This window comes from Saccopteryx leptura, chromosome 8, assembly GCF_036850995.1.
Source record: "Saccopteryx leptura isolate mSacLep1 chromosome 8, mSacLep1_pri_phased_curated, whole genome shotgun sequence".
In the NCBI taxonomy this organism is placed as follows: domain Eukaryota; kingdom Metazoa; phylum Chordata; class Mammalia; order Chiroptera; family Emballonuridae; genus Saccopteryx; species Saccopteryx leptura.
In genome coordinates this window covers 67143802-67169408 of record NC_089510.1, presented here as the reverse complement: position 1 = coordinate 67169408, position 25607 = coordinate 67143802, and the positions used below count along the sequence as shown (strand labels likewise).

General features: G+C 46.5%; 1 protein-coding gene across 9 annotated transcripts in view; it reads right to left on the bottom strand.

The window, feature by feature from the left end:
• DGKG (diacylglycerol kinase gamma) overlaps positions 1–25607 on the bottom strand; it is a 237372-nt gene that overhangs the window by 121549 nt on the left and 90216 nt on the right. For 5 of the 9 annotated variants that reach the window (XR_010746779.1, XR_010746780.1, XR_010746781.1 and 2 more), the window contains exons 8-18: positions 25399–25473; positions 24682–24804; positions 20279–20396; positions 18600–18688; positions 15539–15655; positions 13928–14020; positions 11316–11378; positions 8330–8409; positions 7072–7146; positions 5265–5350; positions 85–174 (exon numbers count right to left, since the gene is read on the bottom strand). Coding sequence is in view for 6 of the 9 variants with exons in the window: in XM_066346986.1 (XP_066203083.1) it covers positions 85–174; positions 5265–5350; positions 7072–7146; positions 8330–8409; positions 11316–11378; positions 13928–14020; positions 15539–15655; positions 18600–18688; positions 20279–20396; positions 24682–24804; positions 25399–25473 (1009 nt within the window). In the remaining 3 variants the exon portion in view is untranslated. The remainder of the gene's footprint in view (positions 1–84; positions 175–5264; positions 5351–7071; positions 7147–8329; positions 8410–11315; positions 11379–13927; positions 14021–15538; positions 15656–18599; positions 18689–20278; positions 20397–24681; positions 24805–25398; positions 25474–25607) is intronic. The other 4 variants (XM_066346988.1, XM_066346989.1, XM_066346990.1 and 1 more) reach the window with 4 other exon arrangements.

Here is a 25607-nt window from a genome sequence, read left to right as displayed (position 1 = left end):
AGGAAGTTCAGCTTAGCTCTGTGGAGCATCCCTGTCCATTGGATAGCTTGTCACCAGGGGAGTGCCACTCACGGGCAGACTCACCTCCTCCCCAGCGGAGACATCGGGCCAGGTCGTTTCCTGTTCCAAGAGGCAGGACGGCCACCGGTGGATGCTTTGCGAAGTTGGCCTTATCTATAACCCATGCAGAGGAAGAGAGAACCGTATGCCGTGGGGTTACAGAATGTTCGAGTTCTCTAGGTATCCCTGACCTGATGATTGAACCCTTCCATAGCGTTCTTTGTTTGAATACTTCCCGAGATGGAGAACACATCTCTTCCACCTGCAGTGTGTTGACCACTACAAAGGTTTTTTCTTTATATTGAGTGAAATCTGTCTCCTTGTAACTTGTACCTCTTCGTCATAATTTCATTCTAATTATGTCCTTGGAGTTGACAGCACACCTCAAAAATATTCATCTGCACAGCTTTAATCCTTAATGATAACTAGCACTTATTACATTTGTCCCTCAGACCAACCCTGCAGGATATTATCATTTACCTCATAGATGAAGAAACCAAAGAACAGAGAAGGAAAGTAATTCCAGAGTCAGGGTCCAAACCCAGAGGTCTACGGGTCCAAATCCATGTTCCTCCTTTCTTCAAGGGCTAGGCAGGTGCATAGATAGTAACACAGGTGGGTTTGACTTCAGGGAATGTTGGGGCATTTTAGAAAACTGAAGATGTCATACCTAAAGTCATTCATGTTCAAAAGTTTAAACATAAAATTGTGTCTATGGAAAACCTCCAGGTGTTATTTTGTACCATGTAGCAGTTTGCCACTTCCACCTCCTCCCAGACTTGCAAATACACAGATTTCTAATCTTACTCCCCTTGCTGGTGTGAAGCAACATCAGACTCAACTGTCAGGGAAAGCGCAGCAGACCATGAAGATCTGTTGGCTGAGTGGGAATGTTAAAGGAGGCATATTTTGGGCTCCAGGGGGCGCTGTTTACATAAACTTCCATTCACCTAGTACTAGGACATGAGTGATGTTACAAGGGAGCGCTGATTGGGGGCCCAGGGTGATGCGTGAATCAGCATCCTGCATGAAGCTACGAGGGCTGCTCCGGCAAAAGGGAGTTCATAGGTTCCTAGTCATCTGACTCGTGCCAGAAGTGGCTGAGCCCTGGCAAGACCCCGGGCTGGAATCTTCACTGGGAGGGTTGAGATGGAGGGTGGAGAAAAGTGATGTTGTTCCCAGAACCTATAGTCTGTGTTTATGCCTCCTTGCCTTTGCATATTCTGTTCCCTCTGCCTGGAAGGCCCTTGTTTCTTTAGGTCTGCTCTTTCTTCAGTAGTCTCCATCTCAGGTCAACTATCCTCGCAGTTTGGAGGCTGGAAAGCTGGATTCTATCCGAGGTTTCCCCTCTCCCTCACCCCATATCCATTATCCATTTACCTATCAATTTATTCAATTTATATGTGTTTCTCCTTAATAGATCTCCAAGCAGTCTCTCCCCCCCCCCATGCCTGAGTTCAGGTATGATATGATTCTTTCCCACTGGTATGGCAGCGACTGCCTCCTCTCTGCCCTCGCAGCCTCCAGTTCCACCCACCTGTGTGTTCTCCGCACTTCCATCAAGGCGAACACACCTGAACCACAAACCCGATCACATTAGTCCATTGTTTTCACATTGTCGGGCTCCCCTCACTCCTTAGCATGGCACACTAGGCTCTTCCAGGCTCTGCCTTCCTTTCTAGCCTCATCCTTTATACCAGGGGCAGTCAACCTCTTTACACCTACCACCCACTTTTGTATCTCTGTTAGTAGTAAAATTTTCTAAACGCCCACCGGTTCCACAGTAATGGTGATTTATAAAGTAGCGAAATAACTTTACTTTATAAAATGTATAAAGCAGAGCTACAGCAAGTTAAAGCATATAATAATAATTACTTACCAAGTACTTTTTGTCGGATTTTCGCTGTTTGGCAGAATAAATCTTTATAAAACAACTTACTATAGTTAAATATATCTTTTTATTTATAATTTCAAATCCACACTGGAGAGAAAAGGAATGTGGTCCTATAATAAGGTGACAGAGGCCCTGGCCAGTTGGCTCAGTGGCAGAGTATCAGCCTGACATGTGGATGTTCCGGGTTCGATTCCCGGTCAGAGTCAGAGCACATAGGAGAAGAGACTATCTGTTTCTTCACCCCTCCCCTCCCCTTTCTTTCCCTCTCTCGCTCTCTTCCCTTCCTGCAGCCATGACTTGAATGGTTTGAGCAAGTTGGCCCCGGGTGCTGAGGAGGGCATCATGGCCTCACCTTAGGTGCTAAAATAGCTCAGTTGCTGAGCAATGGAGCAATGGGCCCAGATGGGCAGAGCCTCGCCCAGTTAGGCAGCTTGCCAGGTGGACCCAGGTCAGAGCGCATGTGGGACTCTGTCTCTCTGCCTCCCCATTTCTCACTTAAGAAAAAAATTTTAAAAAACGATAAGAAAAAAAATCATAAGGTGACAGAAGCTGGAGATATGTCTGGAAATGCTCTCCTGAGGAAGCCACATTTTGGCTGAGATCTGACGTAGAAGCTGACCAAGCAAAGACCAGGGTGCGTACCAGACAGGAGGAACAACTTGTGCAAAAGCCATGTAGTAGAAAGAACTGGTCCATTCAAGGGTCTGAAAGAGGGGTTTTATGGATTGAGTCTAGAGGCAGAAGGGTGGAGGTGTAAGGCTGGAAGGGTGGGCAGCTGCTGGATCACCCAGGGCACTGTAGATCACTTGAAGAATAACGGGAAGCTATTGAGGTGCTTCACACACATCATGTACCCATTGACCCTCAGGAAAGACCATTCTGGCTATATAGAAAGAACAGGTCAGGGAGGGGACCAAGGTCAGGTGGTAGGGAGCACTGAATAATTGATTCAATAGTCCTTGAATGAATGAATGAATGAATGAACAGTTATTCCTCTTACCATTTTTATTTCTCTTTTACCCACTAATCTGTGAAGGCAGATCATCTCACATGACCTTCTTTCTTTGTATTTTGAGCAGCTTCTATCACCTGTGTCCTCTGCAGATGAATTTTATGCAACTTTTCACAAAAGCCTATTTTGCTTTCATGCTGGAGAGGGAGCCATGGCAGCAGCTCCCAGTGCTGCTGCCATCCACCCTCTGCTGATCAGGTCTCCTTCCTCGGCTCCCAGGGGGCACCTCTCGCCTCTCACAAACAACTCAAGCTGGAGGTGACAGGAGAGCGTGGGTAGCTGCTTGGCAGGGCTGTATCCATGGGAACCAAAGGGCCTATGGGGGTGCAGAAGGCAGCAGGTGTGCAGGTGCTGCCCCCCTCCAGGTGGTCTGCTGATGACCTCTGGAGGCCCAGCCTTCCTTGTCCTGTTCAGGGTCTGTCATGACCCATCCTTGACTCTGCTCTTGCCCTCATCTCCTACATCCAGTCTGTCAGCAAACCTGTTGGGTCTACCTACAAAATACATCCAAAACCTGACTAGTTCTGATCACTTCCTCTGTTTTTGCTATGGTCCAAGCCATGGTCCTCTCTCACTGGGATGACTGCAGGAGCCTCTGAAGTGGTCTTCCTGTGTTCGCCCTTCCTCATAATCTGCTGTGCTCCAAACCCATCAGCACCTTGGGACTTTTCCAGTATGAAAGCCATATCCAGTATAGTGTCCTGCATGTCCTGGAGACCTGGCTCTGCACTATTTCTGCTGCATCCTCTGCCGCTCTTGCCTCATGTTCTCTGCTCTGATGAGCTCTGCAGCCTTGCCATGGCCTTCGGCAGCCTGGTCTGATCCTACTCCAAGGCCTTGGTAGTTATTGGTCTTTCTGCCTGAACTGCTCTTCCCTCAAGTACCCGCATGGCCCCCTCCTCCAGGTCCCCAGGCAAACATCATCACCTGGGAGGTCTTCCACCGACTGCTCCGTTCAGGTTGCGCCCCTCCCCCACACAGCTGGGCTCCCTTTGCCCCTTCCCTGCTATGCTTTTATCATCTGACATACATATGTTTCACTTATTTCTTTGTTTCCTGTGTTTCCCTCCAGAAGGTAAGCTCCAGGAGAGAGGGATTTTTTTTTTGTATTTTTCTGAAGTTGGAAACAGGGAGGCATTCTGACAGACTTCCGCATGCGCCTGACCGGGATCCACCTGGCATGCCCACCAGGGGGCGATGCTCTTCCCATCTAGGGCGTTGCTCTGTTGCAACCAGAGCCCTTCTAGCACCTGAGGCAGAGGCTATAGAGCCATCCTCAGCGCCCGGGTCATCTTTGCTCCAATGGAGCCTTGGCTGCGGGAGGGGAAGAAAGAGACAGAGAGTGAGGAGAGAGGGAGGGGTGGAGAAGCAGATGGGCGCTTCTCCTGTGTGCCCTGCCCGGGAATCGAACCTGGGACTCCTGCACGCCAGGCCGATGCTCTACCACCAAGTCAACCGGCCAGGGCCACGAGGGAGGGATTTTTGTCCATTTGTTCATTACTGCTTTTCCATTGTCTCGAGAAGACCTTGACACAGGAAGTGTGCAGGCAATATTTGTGGAATGAATGACAGGAAGACAGAAGCATCCAGGGCTTCTTGCTCTGGGCCCGGGCTTAGACCTAGATGATGGCTCTCCCCAGCTCTTTGCTTTCCTGTCCTTATGTTGCACTTCCCAGTGTTTATCTGGGTTCCCCAGAGTTAGATCTTGCATGTACTCTTATTCCAGGATTTCAGAGTCAGTCTCCATTATTTACTGGGGATCATGTGTCCAAGGACCCATAAATCCAGGCAGAACTGAACTAGAACCCACGTCCCTGATTCCCGGCCTGGGCTCATTGTCCCTTTGATTTAAGTGTATTGGACACAGCCCAACATGACCTTTCTTTGCTTTCTGGGTTTGGGCTCTTGGTGTTCATCTCAAGGTGATTAGCCCTGGGATGTGAATCTATGCTTAGTTCTCTGGCCTTTATACACCTCCCTGGATCTGCCAAGAGTCTCATTCCTGCCTCTTCCACTGACAGCCCAATCAGGCCTGTCCTGCCATTGGCCAAGCCCTGTCCACAGATGTTTTTGAGGCAAGGCCTGAAACAAACTGTTACATCTGTACCTGTGGGAATCCTTCCACTGTTTTGTTTCTTTGTTTTTCACTCAAAGTAAATATTTAGTCAAGCATTGGTCCAAGAGTGGAACAAGGATGAATAAGATATGGTTACACTTTTCTTTCATTTTTATTGTTTTCCTTGGACTTTATATAACTTAGTATAAGTAGACTGCAAAGCCCTCCCAGCCCATTCTTACCAATGCAATCCAAAATCCAGCCAACTGTTCCATCTCCTCCACAGGCCAAGACACGGAAGTCTGGGGTATCACGGAAAAAGTTCAGTCTGGGAAGTAGAAGAAAGGCCCAAATGGTCTTATTCACTAGGTTGTGACTGACCTTTGACACTGCTTGAGCCAGTCTCCCCACCACCTCCCCTGGGAGTATGTTATGACCTTGATTCCTTCGGGGGTTGAAAGGTCCACTATTCTGAAACAAGAACTTACTAAGCATTGCCACTGAGTATGAATTTCAGGGGCTATCCTTGTAAAAGGAGAATCTGACTCAACATTCAACACAGAACATGTTTTTTATAGAAATTCTCCATGATTTATGCAGAGAAATCCATAGTTTGTTCCTTTTGGCGACAATACAACTAACCCCCACCATTTTGACTTCCCTCCAGCTCCTGCCTGCTCGGTCCCCACAAGTTCCCCTTTAAATCAGATGCACGGCACTAGCTACATCTTCATCCACTCTGCTCTCCGTGGGCCCAGACCCAAGTGAAGTGAATACCATCTCCCCTGGGAGGCCTCAACCCTTTAGAGCAGGGCTTTGAGGTCCATGAACTTTCATGGGGTCTGTGGATAGAATCCAGAGGACTATGAACTTGGAGCAGAAAATGTTATATTATTTTTTTATTGATTGATTTTAGAGAGACAGAAGGAAGGGGGCAGAGAGAGAGAGAGAGAAAGAGAGAGAAAGACACATCCACGCCTGATGCTGGAGGACTGTCTGACGACAGGGACCCACAGGTCATCATGTGAGTGCTAACACAGGACCAGCTTCTCACACCAGATCTGCAGTCAAGCTGCAAAGGGGGTGCCTTGTCTCTTCTTGTTGCTCTCCCTCCCAATGAGCAGTGAAACAGCTAATAGACAAATGAGAGGAGAAGGCCACAGGGAGCTTAACAACCTCTAAAATTAAAAAAAAAGTGATTTCATTGAATTACCAATTTGTGTGGGTGTGTGTATGTGTGTGTATGAGTGTGTGCATATGTGTGTGTGACAGAGACAGGCAGGAAGGGAGAAAGATGAGAAGTATCAATTCTTTGTTGCAACTCCTTAGTCTCCTTAGTTGTTCATTGATTGCTTTCTCATATGTGCCTTGACTGGGGGGCTACAGCAGACCGAATGACCCCTTGCTCAAACCAGCAACCTTGGGCTCAAGACAGACACCTTGAGTTCAAGCCAGTGACCATGGGATCATGTCTATGATCTCACGCTCAAGCCAGCGACCCCACACTCAAGTCAGTGACTCCAACTCAAGCCCGATAAGCCCGCACTCAAGCTGGCGACCTCGGGGTTTCGAACCTGAGTCCACTGCATCCCAGTCCGATGCTCTACCCACTGCGCCACCTCCTGGTCAGGCGAATAACCAACTGTTTTGATCCTAAAATCCTTAAAACCCACAAGAGAACACACAGCAGAACCAGTGACTGACAGTGACAAGGAAACTCTTTCCTCCTCCCCGATGATTCAGTATGAAGATACCAGCTGACACAGTCTTAAAAATAAGTTAAAATAATTTACCAACCTGCCCTTACTGTCAATCAAATGAGTGGTCTATGCAGGAGGCTACTTCCCAGAGTTAAACATAATGAAAGTTCCTGAGTATCTCCAGGAGGAAGTAAGAGTAAATGTAAGGAAAAGAAGAGAAAAATGAGGAAAGTGGGAGGAAGGACAAGTCCGCAAATGAAAAAAGACAAAGAAAAGCGACAAAAAGGTAAGTCTTCAGAGATTAAAGGGGAAGGAGGAGAGACAAGGAGTAAAGATTGCATCTCCATACCCTGGAGTAGGCCCCCCATTGTCCAGGTTGAACACTTGTTTGGGGTTGAGCAGATAATGGAATTTCCGAAGAATTCTATGGAAAAAAAGAGAGAGGAGAGAGAGAGGCAGAGAAAAGAGAATGTCATTATGAGAAGTCACAGTGAGGCAAACACCTCTGGAGCCCATTGATGGTGGGAATGAGGGTCTGTTTAAACCCCACTGAGGAGAAGACTGGATCAGGTCCTGCAGACCCTGCAGTCCCAGCTGTAGCTGGCATTATTCATGCCCTAACCCCTGGTTCAAGGCTTCCTACTCTTCAAGCCTCCAGCCCCCAATCCCAGAAGCATCACCCCTTGCAGAGAAGACAGGTCAGAGAAACTCAGAGAACAGAACTTCCATTTTCCTAAAGCTTTTTCCTTCATGGAGACCTCCCAAATGCTCTGCATGGCCCAGGTCATACAATTCTACTCTTTGTGAGCTATACAGAGGCATCAAGGAACCCTCAATGGAAAGGCCACCCAAATCCTGGCATCAGGAGGAACACAGGAGGTAGAATTGGGGCACGGGAGGGCTGGGGGCAATGATCTTATCTAGGCTTGGTTTCAAAGCCCCAGCTTGAGGCTAGTCAGGTCAGTTCAGAAGGGATGTTCGGCCATTGGACTGGGGTAGAGAGGGGTTCTTAGAGTTGTTGCTTCAACCCTAGTTATTATTTTTCAACCTGGATTCCAGATCTCCATGCCATCTGTACATTACCCGAGAACTGAGCAGGGCTGGGCAGCAGAGCTGCTTTGCCCTTTCTCCCTCTCTTCTCCTACTCTTAGTGCTTCCAGCAGACTGGGCATTCCCTTCACTGGTGAGGTGAGTGCCCTGCTTTCTCAGGGGCTGGAGAGGCCAGGAGCTCCCAATCGGTGAGTCCTGCCACATTTCTTAGTCAAGAAAAGACTTGAGAGACTAGGAAGGAAACAAGCACATCAGAACTCGATCTGACTCTGAGAGCCATAATAATGGCTGTGTGACAGGCCCTAGGCTCAGCACAGTGTCTGTTTAAATCCTCACAACAACCTTATGCGAGGAGAAATTATTTATTTACGGAGGACAAAACCAAGGCATGGGGATGTTAAGTCACTTGAACAAGGCCATCAAGTGGTAAGTAGTAGGCCTGGCATTTGAACCTAGGTCTGCCTGTCCCCACAGTGCACTCTGTTATGGTTGAAGGGAAGAAAGGACCCGAGTGGGGCTGTTCCAGCCTTTCCATTTTGAAAAAGAAGAGAACATACCTTTCTCCTTGTCTCCCTCCACTCTTGGGGTTCACCAAGACCAACAGTGGGTGGGTACCCGGGGTGGGGATGATCTTATACTTAAAAAGCAAAAGAAAAAGAAATTAGCTCTGTTTCGGCAAACAGGGGAAACAAGATGAGATTTATACTAAGACAGCATCCGGGAGGGGTGGAAAGGGAGCGGTTCCAGGCATGGACTGGAGGAGGACGGGAGGGAGGTCTTTGTCCCCTGGCTGAGGTTTTGAAGGATTAAGCTGCTAAGTGTCTTCAGCTTGAGTGGCCTTTAAGTAGTATGAATGGTGACAGGATTTGAAGTCAGAATCAGAGATGGGACAATGAATGACATTACAGCTTCAAAGCATTCAACAATGGTGAGGCATTGTGCCCCAGCATGAGATCAGAGTTTGTGCGGGATACAACTGAATATGACCTCTGAAGGTATGACCATCTGGTCAAACAGCTAAATAACACTCATAAAGTTAACCACGACTTCTACCCGGTACCAATTTTCCTCCTGAGTCCAGACTCCACATTTCTCACTGTCCAGTGGAGACCTTCAAACAGATGTGTCACCATCAGGCTGCTCCAAACTTCAACATGTCCCAAATCTGACCCATCTTCCTTCCCCATAAAACTGGCCATGTTTCAGTTGAAGTGTCCTATTATTATTCATCCAGTCACCAGTGAAACCCTGTTCTGCCATATTCTTTTCCTGGAGTGTCCCTTTCTTCCTGTCATCTGCCACAATAACCACACTGCTTGGGCATGTCCCAGCCCAGGTAAGTCCTGTGGGCTGCCCTGCGTCGTCCCTTTTCAGTACATCATATCAATCATGATTCTCTTGCTCAAAAACCTTTAATAACACCTCATCGTCTCGAGTAGAAAATCCAAATCTCCTAACCTGTTATCCCCTATAGCCCCATTCCACTGTTATCTCTTAATTACTCTAACCCTCACTGCAGTTCCAGCCAAACCTGCCTCTCATCCTCTCGTGAGTGTCTCCTGCTTTCCCACACTGTGGGGCTCCTCACATTGGTTTCTTCTCCTGGTCTGTGCCCTGCAATGCCCCTTCCTTCTCTGTGACCTCTTAAAAAACTTCTCGGCCTCAGCACTGAGTTCAAGACCTACTTCTTCTATGAATATTCCTCAGTTACTGCAACTAAAACTATTGCTCTTGAAATATATAATACCTTCTGGATTTCTTTTGTTGTTGCTTATTTGTTTTTTGTTTTCTTAGGTAAATGTCTCAAAACATCCACTGGATCTTAAATGCTTCAAAAGCTGTGTGTGTGTGTGTGTGTGTGTATATATATAACTCTTCTGCCAAGGACCCGTACCACCAAATACAGGCATGGACACTCAGTAAATCCCTGTGGATTTAGCAGAAGTACGCCCTGACACAGAGACACACTCTGCTCCATTAACACTGTCTAATGCTCACCTCTTCAGACTTCAGGCTGAAATGCAGCAAACACGGAGCCCTGCTGTTTGAAGTGGGCAGTACCATTCTTTATGATTTTTAAAGAATGTTCTCATATATACTAAGGCAGTGGTTTTCAACCACTTCAAAGAACATCAGGATGGTTAACTCTTTCACAGACTGGCACAAAGTTTCTGGTGGACTGTCACTAGGGGAGTTGAAAGCCACTGCCCTATGGTGACTGTCTACGTGCAACCCATGAGCATCTTGGAGCCTAAAGAAGTAATTTTTACTTCTAGGTGTGGTATTAAAAATATTTAATGGCCCTGGCCGGTTGGCTCAGTGGTAGAGTGTCGGCTTGGCATGCAGGAGTCCCGGGTTCGATTCCCGGCCAGGGCACATAGGAAAAGCGCCCATCTGCTTCTCCACCCCTCCCCCTCTCCTTCCTCTCTGTCTCTCTGTTCCCCTCCGGCAGCCAAGGCTCCATTGGAGCAAAGTTAGCCCGGGCACTGAGGATGGCTCTGTGGCCTCTGCCTCAGGGGCTAGAATGGCTCTGATTGCAGCAGAGTGACGCCCCAAGATGGGCAGAGCATCGCCCCCTGGTGGGCGTGCCAGGTGGATCCCGGTCGGGCGCATGCGGGAGTCTGTCTGACTGCCTCCCTGTTTCTGGCTTCGGAAAAATACAAAAAAAAAAAATTAATAATCTGTACAGTATGGGCACTGCTCATACCGTACATACAGTTGCAGAATAACCAAATAGCCAGCTGTGAACAGCTGGTATGCCTGCATTGTGTGATTGTGTGTGTGTGTCCTCTCCATTTGACTTTCTGTCCTTGCAGGTGTCTAGAGCTTTCTCACGTTATTAAGTTTCCCCATCATTACTGCATATATTGTAATTTTCAAAAAAAATACTGATTGCATGTTGTCACTGAATTCCGGAGCATCTCTGGGCGGTGGGCGGTGCAGGGGCTGCTATACCCCTTTCCAAATGGAACATAAGGCTGAGGCAGGGAGGAGGACTTCATTTTCTGCTTCCCTTTCTAGTGCTCTTTGTCCCTCACCAGCCTGTCTGTCCTCCAGCTTCTGGGATGTTGCGGGGGCACAAAGAGAAGATGTTTATTGGTGGACCCAAGTAAGAAATGAGTTCTTAAACATACATTTAAGGGTAAAAAAAGATCTTTTGGATGTGTTTGCTTCTTTTTGGCTAATAGCATTCTGGAGACAGTGTGGCAGTCTTGAAAAACCCATGGTGTATTTTTAGGCCATACTTTTGTTATTATTTAGGGATGTGCATTTTGAAGTTTTTAAAGCAACTTGTTTCTAAAAAGGTGACAAAGCCAATTTGGCCAGCCATGGGATCAACCAACCTCCCTTCCCACCCTTGCCTAAAGTGTGGTGGTCAGAGGCAATTCCACAGGCTGTAAATGAAGTGTCTTGTATGATATAATTGATCAGATGAGAAGAAAAATGTTGAGATACATTTTTCTAGCACCCAAACTCTGTCTTCCTCTCCACAGCCATGGATTCACTTAGAATGAATGATCAGACTCGGGCTAACTGAGGTACCTGCATTGCAAGTTCATCCTTGGCTGACATGCTGCCTGCGTCAGACTGTCCACCTTGCCTGTCCTGTGAGAAGAGAGGAAAGGTAAACATCTTTTTGGGGAAAAAGCCCAATATATATATATATATATATATATATATATATATATATATATACACACACACACACACACACACACACACACACACACATACACACACACACAGAGAGAGAGAGAGAGAGAGAGAGAGAGAGAGAGAGAGAGAGAGAGAGAAAGAGAGAGAGAGAAAGAGAGAAAGAGAGAGAGAGGGAGAGGTCAGAAGAAAAACAGGTCCTGGCAAGGTTGGCTCAGTGATAGAGCATCAGTCCAGTGTGTGGATGTCCCCAGTTTGATTCCCAGTCAAGTCACATAGAAGTGACCATCTGCTTCTCCACACTTCTTCTTTCTCTCTCTCTCTCTCTCTCCCCCTCCTACAGCCATGGCTTGATTGGTTCAGGTGCATCGGCCCTGGATGCTGAAGATGGCTTAGTGGAGCCTCCGCCTCAGGTACTAAAAATAGCTTGGTTGCAAGTATGGCCCCAGATGGAGGTTGCTGGGTGGATCCCAGATGGGGCACATGTGGGAGTCTGTCTCTCTATCTCCCCTCCTCTTAACTTGGAAAAGAAGAAAAAAAAGTTTTTTTTAAAGAAAAAGAAATCCTTAATAAAAAGAATTAGGCCCTGCCTGGCTGGCTCAGTGGATAGAGTGTTGGCCTGGTGCACAGACATCCTGGGTTTGATTCCTGGTCAGGGCACACATAGAAGCCACCATCGGCTTCTCTTCCCCTCCCTCTCCCCTTTTTCTCTCTCTTCTCCTCCCTCAGCCAGTGGCTCAATTGGTTTGAGTGTCAGCCTCAGGCATTAAGGATAGCTCAGTTGTGAGCATGGCCCCAGATGGGCACAGCATCAGCCCCAGACGAGGCGTTGCCAGGTGGATCCCAGTCGGGGTGCATGTGGGAGTCTGTCTCTCTGTCTACCCTCCTACCACTTAAAAAAATTGAAGGAAGGAAGGAAAGAAGGAAGGAGGGAAGGAAGGAAGGAAGGAAGGAAGGAAGGAAGGAAGGAAGGAAAAGAAAGAAGGAAGGAAAAAAAGAAAGAAAGAAAGAAAGAAAGAAAGAAAGAAAGAAAGAAAGAAAGAAAGAGAAAGAAAGAATGAATTAGAAAACCAGTATAGAATGGGGAGTTTTTCAAAGTGAGGCTTTGAATCTAAAACAATAAATGCTCGCCTATGGTTTCTCTAGGACTCTCCAAGTCTCTGTCTCTGTTTGTTAGCACATTAACTTTGAGGCCCTGGAATGGGCATGGGGAGAGGGAACACTAAAACTGGCAGAATCTACTGATTCAGGAGCTTGAGCTCTAAGAAGCAAGGTCTTAGCTCTGGCTTCTCTGCTCAGCACTATCTAAATGATGTGATATTGAGAAAATTAGTATTTTTCTTAATTTTTTTGTCCTCTTTTTTTTGTTTTTAAATATGCTTTTTATTAATTTCACATATAGTTTTGTATAAGGTTTATTTCACATACAGTAAAATGCTCGAATCTAAATCTACAGCTTGAGGATTCCTGCATACATATGTGCCCTTGTAACCACTGCCTTGTCAGGTGTAGCTCTGCTGTGACTCCTCACATCACACTGGTTTTGCCTGGCTTTTCAGTTTCAATCAAATGGAATCCTAGAACATATCTTCTTTTAAGAGTAGCTTCCTTTTTTTCAACATTATATCTTTGTGGTTATCCGTTTTTTTGCACGTAAGCATAGTGTTTTCCTCACGTAGTATTCCACGCTATGAATATACCTCAATTTATTGATCTATTCTCCTGTCAATGGTCATTAAACTTGTTTCCAATTGTTCACTGTTATGCATAAAGTTGTTATGAACATTCTTGTACATGTATTTTGGTGGAACAAATACTCATATTTCTCAGGTGGATACATAGCAGGGGACTTGTTGGGTCATAGTTTTGAATTTCCAACTAAGTAGCTACAGCCAACTGGTTTTCCAAAGTGGGTTTTCTTCAGTATTTAAAGAGAAAGGAGTAGCTTGGTCAAGCCAAGGACGAGATGTGAGGAGTCAGCAGGACCTGGCAACATCTTCAGGAAGGCAGGGCATAGTTAAGGTGTTGGGTGCTTGGTCTGAAAGAGGGATCTTCAACACGGGAGACAGAGACAACCTTAGGTGGGGCTAAAAGAGTTAATTTTGTTGCATTCATTTCCAAATAGCACTGAGGCAACCAAGTAGAAATCGTCAAGCAGATGTTTGGACATAGGAGAGAGGTTGATGGGGAAAAGGGAGGCTTGGGCAGCCCAGCGGGTGCAGGCAGTACCCTGCAGTGTGCTTTGAATAAATGTGCCTTCCCTGGTGGGCCTGTGAGAGCCTGGAGTGAGAGCAGTGGGAAGCACTGTAGTCAGAGGAGCTTTCTCTCACAGTCTGGTGGGTACAGCTCTGACTTCAGTTAAACTTGTGTTGGAAACACAAACCCTAAGAGTTGTTGAGGAAGCCCTTGGAGGAGTGTGAAAGTCTGAGTGGTGCTTACATTTGACATGTGTGGGGTGGTGGTGGGGGGCCCCAGAGCCCTGGCATGGTGGTGGCACTTACCCGGGTGATGGGGCATATTGAGGTGGGCAGCAGGATGTGGTCCTTGAGTTCCCCACCATCACACAACGTGGATAATTCACATTTGCGGTGAAACTGGAGGAAACAATGAAGATGAGAGTGAGTGAACGTGACCAACGAAATGTCAAATATGGGGGGACAAATTGTCTGGTTCTCCCCAAATCTTTATGTACTGCTGGCTTTGGCAGTATAACCAAGTGTGTGTGTGTTGTATGCATGTGGTGTGTGTGTGTAGTATCTCGTGTGTGTGTGTTTTGTGTGTGCATGTGCTTGGTATGTGGTTAGGGTTTCCAAGTCTGCTGTGGGCAGATGGAGACCAGGTGCTCCCCTAACTGCTGGAGCAGCCCATGTGAAGCCCTCTGCGCGGCACCTCAGACGGTCCAGCAGCCCGTGTGAGGCCCTCCGCGCGGCACCTCAGACGGTCCAGCAGCCCGTGTGAGGCCCTCTGCGCGGCACTCAGACGGTCCAGCAGCCCGAGTGAGGCCCTCTGCGCGGCACTCAGACGGTCCAGCAGCCCGTGTGAGGCCCTCCGCGCGGCACTCAGACGGTCCAGCAGCCCGTGTGAGGCCCTCTGCGCGGCACCTCAGACGGTCCAGCAGCCCGTGTGAGGCCGGCACCTCAGACGGTCCAGCAGCCCGTGTGAGGCCCTCTGCGCGGCACTCAGACGGTCCAGCAGCCCGAGTGAGGCCGGCACCTCAGACGGTCCAGCAGCCCGTGTGAGGCCCTCTGCGCGGCACTCAGACGGTCCAGCAGCCCGTGTGAGGCCGGCACCTCAGATGGTCCAGCAGCCCGTGTGAGGCCGGCACCTCAGACGGTCCAGCAGCCCGTGTGAGGCCCTCTGCGCAGCACCTCATATGGATTCCAGAGGCCCCCCCTTGGAGTTTGCTCCGTAGGTTCTGAGACTCAGGAATGAAGGAGATCTTGTTGAACAAACTCATGAGAGGCCAGAAGTAAACCCTTGACTCAACCTCTGCAGCTTAAGAGTTCTGGAGTTTAATTTAAGAGACATGTCCTTTTTGAGGCTGATCAGGGGCCTTGGTCATGGGGACAAGCCATGGCACTGAATATTCTTGGCAGGGAGGTCAGGCATTTACCAGATGTCTAGAGAGGAGTGGACATTTGCTGTGGCTGGTGGCAGCAGGCACAAGCATCAGGCCCAGACAAGGGGCTGCTGTAATGAGTGTGCCTCCCTCTGGCGCCCTGAGGAACACCATTTTGTTCTAATTTCTTGCCAGCTCTGGTGGTGCCACTGACCCCAGGTAACACCCAGGGGAAGGAAGTTAATGGTCCAGCCTGTTCACTGCTGCCCGGCCACACAGACAGTGGATTGGCCAGTTTCTCCTTGAGCAGCCCTTGCTCCCCTGGTTCTGGGGTGAGCCCTCTCCCTCGGTAGCTGGTGATTCACTGGAGGCATTGTTAGGCTCAGGGCATTGAATGGGGTCTGAGCACCTTGGTTTCCCCCTGGCTCTGCTGATGGCCTTTGACAGGATTCGCACTGCTCCTTGGTTGCAGCTTGAGCAAAAAACAAAACAAAACAAAACAAAAAACAAAACTACACTGAAAAGAAACAGGGCTGCCTGGGCGCCAACCCACCGTCTTTTGGCACCACACGCAGTGCCACGCGGTGATACTCTGGTAGCACTTGATACTTTTGTGGCACCGGTCACACTTGACGGAGGAGTTCCCTTCCACCCACGCGTGCTGCATCACCTGCAGGAGGGAAGGGAGGGACACCAGGGAAGGCTGCAGAATCATGCCTGGGACCCCGCCTGACAAGCAGAGTCTGGGAGGGTGAAGCCAGGGGGTTTCTCCTGTTTAGTTTATGCAGTTATTGATGCTGGGCTGCTCCGTTGCACTACACTGGTGTGGTCTCTCCCTGCCTCACCACCGCTTTGTTCATCAAGGCTGATGGAAACCTACTTTCCCTGTGCTTTGAATAGCTCATTCACCCCGGCAGTCTCTGAGCAGCATCTTGTCCGGCAGTCCATCTGTCTGTCTTGCAGAACTCCTTGCAGAGTGATGTGTTTGTGTGTGCCCTCTTCTGGAAGGCGGCATGATGTAGGGAAATGTAGAAGGGCTGGGGCCACAGACACATCTGGTTGGAGTCACTGATCTTCCATTTGGCAGCAGGGTGACCTTGATCAGTTCCTGGACCTCTCTGAGTCTCAGGCCCTCATTCGTAGAAATGGCACAGTGAACCCAATCTCTGTTTGTTGGGAGAATGAAATGAGACAGCACACTAGGAAGGGCTTTCCTGTCACAGTTCTGGCCCTTTGGGGGTGCCCACTGATGAGTAACTCCTTTCCCATTCCTGTCTTCTATGGGCCATTGGCTCTCAGCCTCAGCAGCCCATCAGAGCCACCTGAGGATCTCCTAGAAGTTCTAATGCCCAGCTCTCACTCTGGCCCAAATAAATGAGAATCCCTGGGGGCGGGAACTGTCACTAGCATGTTTTAAAGCACCCTGAGTAATTAAAATGTACAACTGAGGTTGAGAAGCACTCTAGAAGGAAGTTAGTGGAAAAACCCAAAGAAATTTGTGTGGGTCAGCAGCCAGTGGCTTTCACATCTGTTTCCTGGAGAGCTGGTCTTGCTTGCTCCCTGGCCAGGAAGTGCCACTAAGGCAGCCCAGAAACATGGAAGCCATGGGCATGCATGTATATGTGTGTGTCTGTAAGTGCAGCCAAAACGACCCACGACACCAAATTCTGGGGACCTGAGCCCTCAGTTGTCTCCCCTAGGAATTCTACAGAACTTTTCAGAATTTTCCACCAAGGCACTGTGGATAGCAGAAGAAGGAGAGTGTGAACTCTGGGGAATGTAGGGGTCTAGTCTGAAGTGCCAACTACAAGCACAAAATTAAAAACACATAGAATACTTGCATTGTACCATTCATGTTTATATTAAATAAAAGTTTAAAATTAGTTATCAATTAAGTTCTAGTCCTCCTTCCAAAAGGTTTTTGGTAAAATTCTTGTTCTGGAAGACGTGTTGCATTTATTTTGTAGCTTCTCACCTTCTGCCATTCACCCTTGAGGGTATAAAGAATTCAGTTTGTTAATCAATTCATCATCTATATGGTCACAATGAATTTGCTCTGAGATTATTGTTATTTCCATTTCATGGAGAACAAAATGAGGCTTCAGAGAGGTTAAGTGACTGGCCCTAGAGTCCAAAGCTTCTAAGTGGCCAAGCAGAGCTTCATAGCCAGTCTTCTGACTCCAAGCTCATGGTTGTCTCCAAATACCACATTGCTTTCTCCTTCCTCTAGGATGGAAAGAGATAGTAAAGGACTTGGGTTGCCCCTGGAGACTCAGAAGATCGTGACATACTGGCCTCTCAGTGGACCCCCTCTTTTCTGTGTGTGGCAAGTAGTCAAGAGTCCAGGTTTAGGGCCTGATCCCCAGAGGTGTACCGTGCACCCTGGTGAAGGCATGGGCATGGGAAAGCGTGTGTATGAGCATGGTGCAGAAGTAGACATGAGGCCATGCGGTGTCTCATGGGGTGTGCATGCACCCTTCTCTCTTGGAGTGCTTTTGGGGAAGGCTGGATATCACTGCCACCTGCTGAGCATCTCCTGACTCAGATTCTGTACTGGAATCTTCCATGCAAGAACTTAAATTTAGTTTATCTGTTAATTTTGAGAATAGGCTATTTTCAGACTCAATGAATGGCACCACCCAAAAGGTCAAATAGAAATCTGAGAGCCATTCCTGACCTCTTCCCTTCTCTAATTCTCTATATCTCCATCAGCAAGTCCTGGTGATGGAGTACCTCCAAATTATCTCTTAAACTCTCCCTTCATCTTCTCTACCTTAGCCAGTGGGACAGTCAAAATACTCAACAACTGGCATGGCTGGGAGACACTCAACCCAGACACAGCCATCACTGTGCTACTGTGGACGCGCTGGCACAGTGGTGAGTACAGACCTCACCTTGGTCGGGCCCTCAGTGCAACACTACCTTTTGTCTGAACTGCTGGTAGAGTATTTTTTTTCCTCAAATCTTTCTCCTGCACCATGGTCAGTGTAATTAACCTAATTCTCAAAGCTAATGGTTTCATGTACTCAAAACCTTTTGATGACTCCATCGCTGCCTAGGAAACACCTTTCCAACTCATCACCTGGCCTCACAAGACCTTCCTAGGCTCAACCTCACTTTCAGAGTATAGCTCCTGTCACTTCCCTTGCAGTGTCATCTGGCCCATTCATGGCAAACTAAGTACAGAACCCAGAGGAAGCCATGTCTCCTCCATGCCTTTGCATTTAAGGCTTCTTCTGTTTAGGTGCCTTGTCCACCTTGATATCTTGTGAAGTCCTCCTGATTTAGGTTCAAGATGTCACTCAAATGCCACCTCTCTATGAAATCTTCTCTGTCCTCCTCCCTCCACCACCTCTGTTGTGGTGCCTCAACGGAACGTCCCACACAATTGCTATTGTCCTATTACTTTGTTCACTGCTTACGTGCCTGGCACGTGATGGTCACCAGGGAGATGTTGAATGGATTGATGGATGAACGAGGTGGTTTAAGGGTGGTTCTCAGGCAGAGAAGGGACTGGATAAAGCCCCAAAACTTCCTCCTGCCCAGGAACCTGGTGATGGACATGTGGCCCAGGACGCAGCATGCAGCAGAACAAGATAACACATGTCACCAACCTCACTGCCTTTTTTGGTTTTTGAGTACGTTTTGACACACCCAGGAATATTTTTGGATACACAGCGCTCATGGACGGTGTATTTACAGTCTGGAAAAAAAAAGTAAGGAAAGTGCTTGTGAGTGACCACATAGCAAAGGTCCAGCCAGCACCCCCAGCCCCACATTCCATCTGAGGCCTGTGCCTGAATGGGTGACCAGGAAAGGGCAGGGGACATATGGCGCTGGCCTTGCTCAACAGACATTCAAAACAGTCTGAGAGTCCACTGTTATCTCCCAGAAATGTTTCAGCATGTTCCACCCGCCATGCTGCCTGTACTGCGGGCCGTGAATTTGGCAAGAAAACACCCTCAGAAAGGCTCTTTTCACTTAAGGGCAGTGTGCGGAGTTATTCTCCTTGCTGTGCCAGTGCCACAGTGTTGTCTCAGGGGTGCTCGGGGGGGGGGGGGGACACAGAGAGGCTGGAGTCTTTCTAATGCTGGAGGTGGGTGGGCCTGGGCCTAACCTCTGGCTCTGATATTCGTAACTATCTTCATGAGTAAATTGTTTCACATCTTTGAAATTCAGGGTTTCCTACAAAATGGGAATAAAATTGCCTCTCTTTGCAGGGCTTTTACATCATTGAATGAGATAACTTGTACAAAGCACTGCGTGTCTGGGTCAGAACAGCTATTCCACAAATTATTATCATTACTGCTGTTGCTTCTATTACTGAATACTATGCAATCAGCAGGGGCCCGCAGACCTGGAACCTAATAAGAACGAGACTGACTCTATAAGAAGTGGTGAGACCTGGATTTGAATGGGTGCTGGAAACATTGGCGGGCTCCTTCTTTAGTCTGCTGGTGCTGCTGGTGTACATTGGGTCCAACTCTGTTAAGATGACTGTTGGAGCCAAGGTCACCTGATGCTTAGCTCATGTGTGCATGTTTAGATGAAATGCTCTGGTGACTTGGACACACCCAAGGGTCCTCCATGCAGCAGTGGCTGCCCGATCTCTGGTGGGTTCATCAGACTGTCTGTCTGTGAGGTGACTGGCAGGACTCTGCCCCCACATACACCGACCCTGCAAAGCCTTCTCCCTGCGCCCCCTCCCCTCTCTTCTCTGCTGCTCCTGGGTCCACTCTCTTTCCTACATCACCCTTCAGTCTTCTCTCCCATCCACCTCTCTCTTCTGTCTTTTCCAGTCTCCCAACTTTTTCCCTTCTGTGTTTTTTCTTGTCTCCCATTTAACTTTAACAAATGGATTATGAAGTGAAACAAATAGTTTTAACTTCTACTGCACTTGAAAATATATTTTTATGTTGCTTTTTAATAATTAAAGAAATAAGCAAACAGGTTCTTCTGACCACCTAAAATATCCACTAGCAAAACCCAACTAAAATCAGCATGAGATGTTTTTCAATTATGTGTGAGCCTAATAACTGGGTATTTTTGGGGGGTGGGGGCTGAGATGTTTGGCCCATGATGGGACTCCAACAATGGAGCAATACTTATCCATTTGACTTACGTAGAATAAAAATAAAACATGGAAGTCTTGCTATATTCCCTACTGTGGGGACAATATGGAAGGTCCCTTAAGCTAAAAAGCAGAAATACTTGGACTTTTTCTGGAATGGCTCAACCATGTGCAGAGCCAGATAGTTCCTGGGGCAAAGGGGTCTGAAGGACATTTACTCACACGAGCAGCACAGGCCTTGCTTCCGCACGCCCATCAGCATGACACGGCAGAAGTTGCAGTAGGTTGGTTTCTTGAAATGCTTCATGGTCCAGGCGTGCCCTCCGTCGCCCTTGGGACCCTGCAGAGACAGCAAGGGAATGGGATGCAGAGAGGGCAGCCCCAAGCTAGCAGAAGCCTGCGGCTGCCTCCGGTTATGTCTTCTTTTTTTTTTTAAAAAAAGACTCTCTTGTCATATTTGGAAGACAAGATATACGTTTATTTTACTGATGTAAGGACTCTTAAAAAATGCAAATCAAAACAAAATTATTTATGTATGTGTGTGTTTTCTCTTCTCTTTTAAAATTTTATTTAGGAAGTTAACTTTAACAGGGTGATATTGATCATTAAGAGTACAGAGGTTTCAGGTGAAGATTTCTATAGCATTTGAACTGTTGATTATGTTGTATACCCATCAGCCAAAGTCAAATTATTTTCCGTCACCTTATATTTGTCCCTCTTTACACCCTTCCCCTACACCATCCTCCCCATTCTCTCAAGTCCCCTTCCCCCTGGTGTGTATGTTTTCTAAAATTAGCAAGTATTAAAAATTAAGACTACCTGAGCAGGAATATTTGTGTGGGATAACACAAGCCCTTTTCTACATGGCTGGTGGAAGTGTAAATCCTATCTATCTATCATCTATCTATCTATCTATCTATCTATCTATCTATCTATCTATCTATCATCTATTATCTATCTATCTATCTATCTATCTATCTATCTATCTATCTATCTATCTCTATTACTCTATCTATAATATATATCATCCTTTAAATGTTTATAATCTTTGACTTACAAATTTCCTTTCTTGGATTCTATCCTAAACAATTAAAAAAAAAAGAGCATTTTTGTGCTTTTTCAGATGTTTAATCCAACATTATTTATTTAAAATAAAGCAAAACTGAAAATATCCTAAAGTTCTCAAAATGACCAAAAGATTAGTTGTGATATAGCCATGTGATTTAATGTTAAGTGGTCATCAAAAAGCTATTTATAAGACTATCTAATGGCATGGGAATGCACTCATGATACAATGCTAAGTGAAAAAAGCAGAATACAAATTTGAGTCTATTAATTATCGTAGTTTTATGTAAGATTTTTGATGGGAAGAAATGTCACCAAACTGTTCATGGAGGTTAGCTTCAGCTGGACATACTATGAATTTTATTCTCTAATTTCTGTTACGTACATACATTAGTTAGGTGACTTTCCTTTTCTCAGATCCTATTTTCATAGACTTGAGGTAAGAAGCCAGAGGACCTTGACTCAGGATAAAGTAACATTTTCACTTGGGTTATAGCACCATCATGTGGCTCTTTCATTTCTGCACATTAGTGGAAGCAGGATGTGGGAGTAACCTTCCTTATGCACAGCAGGCTTTCTGCTGCTGCTGCCATTTCACTGGGAGACAGACTGTTCTGCATATTTTGCATTCAGAGATTCCCCAGACTTTTCAGTGGCTATATGTGGGTTTTGAAAAAGCAAAAAAAAAAAAAAAAAAAAAGCAATGTGGCCTTTAAGACATTTAAGAATGCTTTCTCTGAACCCCTAATATTAATGTAGAAACTTATAATTTAGTTCATATTTTAAAATAAATGCATAATACTTTTGATGAATAAAAACCAAATTCACATTTGTTTTTTGTTTTCCACTTTCTTTATACAGAGCTGGTTTTCTCTCAAGCTGATTTGGCATTGGGAGGAGACACAAGGGAGAATGGTGAAGAAACAGTCTCTTCCTCCTCTAGCCATGAAACAGTGGGTCCTCTCCATCCAGAGAGTTTGTGGCACTTTGGAGTCAGCATGTCTCAAACAGGAAACCAATATAGACATTCATTTCTTTTTTTTTTCTTTCTTTCTTTTTTTTTTTTTTTTGTTGTACAATATTTTTCTGAAGCTGGAAACGGGGAGAGACAGTCAGACAGACTCCCGCATGCGCCCAACCGGGATCCACCCGGCACGCCCACCAGGGGCGACGCTCTGCCCACCAGGGGGCGATGCTCTGCCCCTCCAGGGGGGGGGGTTGTCGCTCTATTGCGACCAGAGCCACTCTAGCACCTGGGGCAGAGGCCAAGGAGCCATCCCCAGCGTCTGGGCCATCTTTGCTCCAATGGAGCCTCGGCTGTGGGAGGGGAAGAGAGACAGAGAGGAAGGAGAGGGGGAGGGGTGGCGAAGCAGATGAGCGCTTCTCCTGTGTGCCCTGGCCGGGAATCGAACCCGGGACTTCCGCACACCAGGCCAATGCTCTTTCACTGAGCCAACCGGCCAGGGCAGATAGACATTCATTTCTTATGATTAAAATGTCCCATCTCTAGTCTCATGTTTTAGCAACACACACACACACACACACACACACACACACACACACACACGTATGTTGGAACAGCTCCCAAAGCAGACCTTCCACTTTGATTCATGTATAATCTTGAGTATCAACAGCAGGAAGTTTACCTTACTTATCTGTGTGCCCTCCCTCCCTGGGCTCACATAGGTTCTTGCACATAACAGGTTCTTGGTAAAGGACCATTGAATGAGGGGTCTGTTCTTTCGGAATATGGAGGATGGCTCCTGGTAGTAACTAGGTTTGTGTTCTTGGGCAAGACCTATATTTCTTTGGCCCTCAGTTTGCAAAGTGAAGGGGATATATCAGTGCTCACCAAGGTCTTCTCCAACTCTGACATTCTAGGGTTCTAAGGACTAAGAAGAGAGTCATGTAGATCCTGGCTCTTTGGTTTCTACTCAGCACTTGGGAAGAACTGGACATCCTGCGAGATGATAGCAGGATGCTTAGTTTCTGAGTATTGGAAATAAAGGCTTAGCTTTAATCCTGAAATGCAGAACTGTCAGATGGAGACATTATGGGCAATAACAGCAGTTACAGGTTAACTAGCTGAACTTCCTATTCTGTTCTGTGTGACATTTCAGTAATTTCAAAGAAGTATTGTCACACAACCTGTGTGACGGTCTTGGCAAATGCTTTAAAAGTCACCATTTGTACTTTTAGTTCTAAGCCTTCCTAGCTCATGCATGGAAGTTACTTCATTTGGTAAATAAGTACAAAATGCAGTAGCAGACTAAGTCAGATACAAGCATATGTAACCATTAATTGTACATTAAACCTCTACATGTAACCCTTAATCCAGGGGTCCCCAAACTATGGCCCACGGGCCGCATGCGGCCCCCTGAGGCCGTTTATCCGGCCCCCACCGCACTTCCGGAAGGGGCACCTCTTTCATTGGTGGTCAGTGAGAGAAGCACATTGACTATCCCATTAGCCAAAAGCAGGCCCATAGTTCCCACTGAAATACTGGTCAGTTTGTTGATTTAAATTTACTTGTTCTTTATTTTAAATATTGTATTTGTTCTCGTTTTGTTTTATTACTTTAAAATAAGATATGTACAGTGTGCATAGGGATTTGTTCATAGTTTTTTTTATAGTCCGACCCTCCAACGGTCTGAGGGACAGTGAACTGGCCCCCTGTGTAAAAAGTTTGGGGACCCCTGCCTTAATCCAATCAATCTGGGAGGTTTCTCCGAAACACCTTGAACTTTCTTTCTTTTGGGTCTTTGATAAAGCTATTATCTTGACCACAAACTCTCTTCTACTATCTTCTAGTACCAAATCATACCCATCCTTGGGAACCAGATCTTAACCATGTTAAGTCCTAAACAAACAAACAAACAAACAACCCCTCCTAAGTCCTTCCCCCTGAACTTTATCTCAAAATAGGAAATTAAAACCCCACACATCCTTTAGGACCAGGGTAAACATCGTCCAATATTTCTTCCTACTGGTCTAAATGTGGGTCGTTAGAAAGTGAAGCATCTTTGGAATCAAGTACAAATAAATTCTGACACCTCTTTTTGCCCCTTAGGCTAATTTCAGCTTTCCATCTGTATAAATTAGGGGAAAAAATACCTACCTTATTCTGTTATTTTGCTTTGATTGCTTTCTGTTTCATAACAGAGACGTATTTTTTTCCCTTTCCTTCCTCCTTCTTTTCCCTTGTTCCCCAACTACCTTAGTATTTTTAACCTAATTTTTGAAAACATGGAATTCTTCATTGAAATTTTTTGCCCTTTGTTTGTTTGAGTATGACCTCTAGTGGGTGAACATTATATCTGTGTCCCCTGACAGAGCTCATAACAGTGTCTTTATTTGCTAATAATTTAGTACATGGCTGTCAAATGAATTAATATATTTCAGTCACTAATGGGTAAAAAGAGAAGACTTTTGGGCTGGCCTAGAGCACATGGTCTATCCATTGGGGCAGAAACCAAGGTGATGTGTAGATATGAACTTCCATATAGAGCTTGGTGTTCTTGAAAGGTAAGAGCTCTTTGAACTCAGGTTTGCTGACTTACAGAGTCGTCCATGCCCAGGAGGACCAGCAATGGGATGGTGGTCATCCCTCCGTGGACCCATTCCTGTAGAGACACAAAGCCGTCCCGGTCGTAGTCCATCCCTTGCAACATCTCCTTCAATATCTGCGGAATCCACAGAGCAGCAATTGTCCACTTTCATCCTTGACTCCTCTCCCCCCTGCCCTTGTCTGGCTTGTGTTTTACCCCTTTGCCCTCTGATTCACAGGGAGAGAGCAGTGAGGAAGCAAGTGAGGATGAGGAGACCAGAGCTCCAGGCCTGGTTTTGCTGACCTGACTGGTTGGCATTGGGCAAGCCAGCTACCCCAACTCTCTGGGTACTGCTCTGCTTATCTGTAAAATGGATGTAATACTGTTATTATGCAGCACTGTAGTGAGGATTAGAGAAACGATGTATAAAAATGTGCTTTTATATAGAAAATAAAGTTATTACCTGGTGATGCAGGAAAATCTTTAAAATTCTTTCTAGCTCTAAATTCTCTGATCTATGAACTCCTGTTATAACAAGTTAGTTCTGGTGAAAAGGCCAGGGGGGATTATTATTTGAATTATGTCTGTATTTCTCCTGTCAGAGAAGTGGGAGGTCATGATGTAGGACCCCAGAGATGCTGCTTATGAGAAGATGAGTCTATCCTCAGTGTGTCTCACTTTTCTCTTGGAAGCTCACTTGGAAGTCTCCCCATGTCTTCAGAAACTCACAGGCCTTAGCTCCGTGGGATCCCACTCAAGATACTGGGCAATGTGCAGCATTTGGTTGACAATACAATCCATTTCCTAGAAAACATCAAGGGAAAAAACCAACTGAAGATGTGTTTTTAAGAGCAAGGCTCAACATCAAACCCTGTGGGAAGATGGGTAGAACATGAGAAGCAGCTGGTGCAAACTGCTGGCATTTGACGGGGACCTCA